General features: G+C 37.2%; 1 protein-coding gene across 1 annotated transcript; it reads left to right on the top strand.

Annotated features, from left to right (window-relative positions):
* The first annotated feature begins 3,507 nt into the window (after positions 1-3,507).
* On the top strand, positions 3,508-5,122 carry LOC129746707 (probable phenylalanine--tRNA ligase, mitochondrial). Its single transcript, XM_055740562.1, has 3 exons — positions 3,508-4,007; positions 4,114-4,854; positions 4,918-5,122. Exons 1-3 carry the CDS (start codon positions 3,579-3,581, stop codon positions 5,083-5,085), a joined length of 1,338 nt encoding a protein of 445 aa, XP_055596537.1. The 5' UTR covers positions 3,508-3,578; the 3' UTR covers positions 5,086-5,122.
* Positions 5,123-6,790: the final 1,668 nt, after the last annotated feature.

Below are 6,790 nucleotides of genomic sequence, written 5' to 3' on the forward strand. Positions count from 1 at the left end.
ACGATTATATTACTTTCACTGGAAATTCCTATAAAATTTATCGGAACGCTAAACTATATGCGCAAAATTTTGCGCTCATCTATAAAAAGTATTGGATTTTCTAGTAGTGCAAAAATACTAAAATTCCTAATACTGTTTATAGCCCGGTTTTGTTCAGTGTGGTGAGTTCCCAAGCAACCAAAATTACCATAAAACAGGTACAAAAACGCTTACTCAGCCCCATCATTGATATGAAGTAAGTTCTATGCAGCTCAAAATTTAAGTTCTTATTGATACTTTCAAGTTCCAAAACAAGTCTTAATGATTTTCTATTCAGCTTCGAGCGGCCTCTTAATTCAGCTTCCAAAAAATCGCAAAATGAGCAAAACATCTCTCTCTATCTCAACTAAACCCTTGGCTTCGGTGCATATCACCTTCTCTTGATATTTTACTGTGTTCTGTACCGGTGCCGCCATGATGCCACGCGCCGGATTCCAAACTCGACAAATTGCTCAATTGCTTCTTTCCTACATTTCCTACATATGTTTATCCCATCAGAATGGTCACTCAATTACTAAATTACTTATTGAAAAAAAACTTGCTAGGCTTGGGGATCGAACCCCGACCTTCGTGGTGAGAATCGAACACGCTACCACTAGACCACGCCTAGATGTTGTTCTAACTGAAACTAGAACTCGAAGTGGTGATTTGATTTTGAAAGCACATCAATGCACTTTTTGTGACTTACCAAATCCCGATTTGAGCACTTTCGTGCCCTTTATGCGACTTACCCAATCCCATATTGAGCACTTTTGTGCCTTTCATGTCCCGTATAACGTACGTATAGATCCCTTTTTCAACTTTCAAGTTCGTTAATGAGTACATAGATTTCACTCATGGGAATTGGGCAAAACAAGTCACATACAACGTACAAATTAATCGCTTTTGCAACTTTCAAGTTTATTAATAAGTACATAAAGTTTACTAAAGGGAATTAGGCAGTTGATTCTCTTTGTCAGCCAATATGTAACTTTCAATGCCTCCATTCAAGGAAATATGTGACTTTTGGTTGCTTGGGTTCACGTTCGCGTCCGAGTTCGCAAGAACTGTAAACCGGGCTTTAGATGAAGAATGACGAAAATGCATATGGGATTGTTATGCGAGTAGGGGCAGTTCAGGTCTGGAAAAATTGTCATAACATTAGGCTCCAACATTTATGAAGTTGGTCTGCATCCATCTATCTACCAAAGATATGTAGTAAAAGAAACTGCCTCTGTACAGCATTTTCGTGAGACCTGAGACATGAGCTCTGAGATTTGAGACTTGAGGCCTAAGACCTAAGACCTGAGACCTGAGACGTAAAACCTGAGAAGTGAGAAATTGGCCGAGAGAAGAAAGACATAAGAAGTGAGAAGAGAAACGTGAGAAGTGAGACGTTAGACGTGACATGTAAGAACTGAGATATGAACCGTGAGAAGTGGGAAATGAGAAGTGCGAAGTGAGATGTGAGAAATAAGCCGTGAGAAATGAGAAGAGAGACGTGAGTAGTATGACGTGATAAGTGAGATGTTAACCGTGAGAATTGAGTAAGAATTAAGACGTAAGACGCTCACATCTCCCTTCTCACGGGACACATCTTATTTCTCTCTGCTCATTTCTCACATCTTACTTTTCACTTCTCACGGCTCATCTCTCACTTCTCACTTCTCACGTTTCATAGTTTATGTCTCATATCTCAAGTCTCACGTCTCAGGTCTAAGGTCTCAGGTGTTAAGTCTCAGGTCTCATGTCTCAGGTCTTAGATCCTCAAGTCTCAGGTCACAGGTTTCAAGTCTCAGGTTTCAGATCTCAGATCTCAGGGCTCAAGTCTCATATCTCATGTGTCGTCTCATGTCTCATGTCTCAGGTCTCAAGTCTCAGGTCTCAAGTCTCAGATCTCAGGTCTCTGGGTTTAGTTCTTAGGTCTAAGGCTAAGATTTTGCACGTTTTTTTCCGGCAGCAGCGAGCTGGTTTGACCAGGATTGACCTACCCGATTCACACTTTTCATTATTAATTTACTCAAAAATTCTCGATATTTGCCTCAGAAACATACGGGCATAAGTGCAAGTTAAACAAATCAAAGGACGAAAGAAAACAAACATATAATTTCTCCTTCAAGCGACGAATTTTTTTGGACGTATGAACAATTTATGTTTGAAAATGTCGCATGTTTTGCATAGAATCTAATTGTGTCAGATACACATAAAGAATTAAATTCTTTATGTGTATCTGACACCATTACTTTACATTGATATTGCGTATTTTTTGAACGGACGGATCGACGGAGAATAAAAAAAGGATTTGAAAAATTATTTCTGGATACCAATCCGGATACTTCTGTTCTATCTATTGCAGGGGGATTGCATCCCTATTCTTTGTCATTGAATTTGACAAGCATCAAAATAACGAGCCCACGATTTTGTGGGCCCATAACAAACCTGACATTTTGCTGTCAAGGAACCGAACTAAATGTCAAATCCTATAGATGAATGATTGCACACTAACGCAACAATCATTCTGGTTCCTCATTAGTATTGAAATTTTGACTTTTACAAAAACTCTCCCGATGGATAGAAAAAAAACAAAAAGATTCTTGTTCGCAAGAAGAACCAGGATGCCATCCCCCTGATCTATTGGTTATATCAGGGTGCTTATAGGATTATGCTAGGATATTAGCATTTTGAGGAAAAGTAGACAAGGGGTACTAAAAGTTTCTTTTTTTTCATTGCCATACCATTATTACACCTAGACCTACCATTACGATTACCTGTCACAAGATGGTCGATTCCGTTTTTTGGTATATTGTGCGTTTAGATAAAAAATTTATAAACGTCGTTGGTGAAATGGCATCATGGCTGACTTCCGACCAAGACACATTGAGTCCTTTTATTTAAGCGTGCGCCAAGAAATTTTCAAATCAACGTTGCCACAAATTCATTTGAATCGTTTGTGTATCTCATTCTTGCCCGTAAGAGTATATTTCACGCGAACACAAACGATTGCTGGCGAAAACAGCAAAAGCAACAAAAAAACATTTCCACCCCGGCAGAGGGTGGTGGTTTGTACAAAATATTTCGATCCCAACCGATGTTACTCAAACCGTTTGGGCGCTCATACAAGCAGTGTCATACACGATACAAATCGTGTTCATAGCGACAAAATTTCATCTAATTTCATCGCATTTGTACCAATGTTGTGTAGTCTGTGGCCCGCTTAATGTATGTAGAGATACTCTGGTGGATACAAATTTATGTGTGGCAACGTTGCATATAATACACTGTTATTTTTTTAAACACAACTGTCAAAAGTTCGGAAGTAAGTTCGGGATCGGAAGTCCGGACTTCCGAAGTAAAATTTAGTGCTGGCGCTATAATATTAGCACACCCGTAGATGTAGGCACCCTGGGTTATATTTTCTCTGAAAAGGTTATATTTTTACCCAAAACGAACAAATTGATTTCTGCGTGCAGTTTTTGTTTGATCCGTTATTTGTAAATAAGGTGGCCGCGCGTGAGTTATGAAACTTTTGCCAAGGATTTCGCGAAAGGAGTTTGATTAAAATGTTTTTCATTAAAATTCTCAAAGTGAGGCCGGTTCTGAGTTTATCGGGTAACGTATCGCGATTGTTGAGCAGTCAAGCCAATATCAGTGAGAAAACGGTGGACCTCTACCGGCAGCAGTACGAGAGAGATTCCTGGACTAACATTACACCGAAAATACTTTCCCATCTGGATCGGAATCTTCACCTGCAACAGAACCACCCACTCTCGATCATTTGGAAAAGGATAACCAAATATTTCTACGGTGCTTATTTGAATCCCCGTGGGAATCCCATGTTCAGTGTGCATGAACGGCTGAGTCCGGTTGTATCGATAGAACAAAATTTCGACAATCTGCTTATCTCGAAAGACCATCCGAGCAGAGCCAAGAATGATTGTTACTACATAAACCAAAACTTCCTGCTGAGGGCGCATACGACAGCTCATCAGGTAAATGAATCTTTTTATACATTACAGATAGTCGGGTGTTTCGTTTTTTATCAGAGTAAATAGTTACTTAGGACGTGAGAATAATATATTTTCTTTCCACTTTCAGGTTGAACTTATCCAATCTGGATTGGACAATTTTTTAGTTGTGGGAGATGTATACCGGAGAGATGAAATCGATTCAACTCATTATCCCGTGTTCCATCAAATGGATGGGGTACGAATCATTCATCAAGACAAGCTTTTCGAACGCAATCCGGAACTTAATGTCTTTGAAACTTCATATAAAACTCATCTCAATCAAAATTCAACCACCATTTCGGAATGTATCGATCAACAGAAACAACCTTGTCACACTTTGGAGGCTGTCAAGTTGTGCGAACACGAAATGAAACGAATCCTGGTGGGCATGGTAAAAGATCTATTTGGAGACAAAGTCGAGTACCGGTGGACTGAATCGGAATTCCCGTTCACTAAACCTTCCTACGAGCTAGAAATCTTTTTCAATGGGAAATGGTTGGAAATTTTGGGATGTGGAATTACAAGAAATGAAATTTTGGATAAAGCTGGTGTGTCAAAATCCATCGCATACGCGTTTGGAGTTGGTTTGGAACGCTTAGCTATGGTACTGTTCGATATACCGGACATTCGACTTTTTTGGAGCACAGATAGTGGATTTTTGAACCAGTTCAAAGACGATTCAATCGTCAAATACAAACCTATCTCAGTTCACCCACAATGCACAAACGATTTATCTTTTTGGCTGCCGGATGGTATGAATATTGACGAATTTTCCCCGAATGATTTCTACGACCTGGTGCGAACAGTCGCTGGAGATATAGTCGAACAGGTGAGAGTTCAATACTAATCTTTGCGTTACTTATTTTGACTTCTTTTTATTCTTTCATTCAAGGTAACGTTGATCGACAAATTCAAACATCCCAAAACAGGTAAGTCTAGTCTTTGTTTCCGGATTGTTTATCGACACATGGAACGCACACTTACTCAATCGGAAGTGAATGTGGTTCATGCTAATATCGGTGCTGAACTCGTCAAGAGTGTGAATGTTGTTATTCGATAAAATCTGCACGTCCGCAATTACAAATGTTATCTTGAAACCAAGACTGTTCACAATTGTAAGGAGATATCACAGCCCGTGAAATATGTGAAATGTAGAGAATATACAAAAAAACAGCCTTTCAGATAGCAAAAGTTGAAACGGGATTACCATCATATAGCCATTCACCGCCCAGACACTGAAAAAACTATATCAATTTTTACTAAAAAAAAGCAAAATTTTGAGAAAAAAAACCTATGAACTTCAAAGATGATTCATGATTGGCTAAATCTTAACTCCACCGGTAAATTCTTCGGAAAGAACTGTAAGGCAGTGCATCGATTCCCGCTACAAATGCCCTAATTTATTGTATGCATAATATCTTCAAATGGAAACAAATTAAACTCATTGCAGAAAGTATTAAACTTAGAGATGTACCAAATATTCGGCGCGAATACCACTAAAAACCGTTAAACCGAATATTCGACTCACCGAATAGTTGAGCCAAGTATTCGGCCGAATAGGCCGAATACTTATTTTTCAAATTTTATGCACTAACAGACTTGTCAAATTTTTTAACTGTTATTGGTTAATTTCTAAAATATCCAAAAGTATTGTTGAAAAAGCTTCAAAATCATAAAAAACTTATGGTTTCAGTAAAAGATCAGTATCCGTGTATATTTCACTATAGATAGCTTTATACTTTGATTATTGGTTATTCCAGATTTGTTCATATATTCAGGCTTGTCCAATAAAGAATTTGAGAAAAGTCAAATCTGACCGGGATGGCCAGATATTATTTGAAATTTTCCGGATTTTACCCGGGTTTAATCAGATTATTTGCTAAATAAAATAAATAATTTAATTTCTCCTTTAAAGTTTTTAGATTTTGAGTTCCAAAACTATTTGTTAGACTAAATTTGAATATAAACATCAATTTTTCTTTAACCCTAAGATACGATTGAAAACTTTAAATTTTAATTAATTTACTTTCTTTTTTCTTCTTGTATGTTTGAGAAAAATGTCTAGATTCTGATGAGATAGGCTTTTTTTAAACAATTTTTTCAAAAAATCGTCCAGACTCGGTCGTGTGGATTCGTTTGGTAGATAATATGGTATTCTTAAAGTTAAAGATCATCGTTTTTTTGAAAACTTTTTTGATGATAGCTAGCTAAAATTCGACATTCAACTGATTCAATATAAAATAAGCTATTTCAAATAGTTTTGCACCTGTGTTGACATGTTTTGTCCCAGATTTCACTGAAACCCAATCTTTTTGGTGATAAAAGTCCTAGAAGTGACAATTCATCTGATGTCCTTCTAACTATTGGTGACATTTTTATTATCAAAGAAATTAAAGAAATAACTGATGTATACCTACATCTGGTTGATTTTTTTTTTCAAGGGAGTTTATCTTCCAGGGTCATTCTTCCCTAAAAAACCAATATCTGGTTGAAAACAATCGCTTTAAAAAACATGAGGAGTATTAAGATGGAAAGAGTAGAAGAAAAATGAAATTGTCGCTTTTTAATTTCTATGAAAAACTCAACAGAATGTTGGACCAAATATTCGACCGAATATTCGGCCGATTTTTAAGATAAGTTAACCACCGTTAATTAATTTTTGTAATTTATTTTTCGGCATATCGGTGAAATGTAGTTCTGAAATTGATAAAGATGGATAGAGAAGTGAGGAGAAAATTTACAGATGTTGAAAAGAGCGAAATTTT

The sequence above is a fragment of the Uranotaenia lowii genome, chromosome 2 (genome assembly GCF_029784155.1).
Source record: "Uranotaenia lowii strain MFRU-FL chromosome 2, ASM2978415v1, whole genome shotgun sequence".
NCBI lineage: Eukaryota > Metazoa > Arthropoda > Insecta > Diptera > Culicidae > Uranotaenia > Uranotaenia lowii.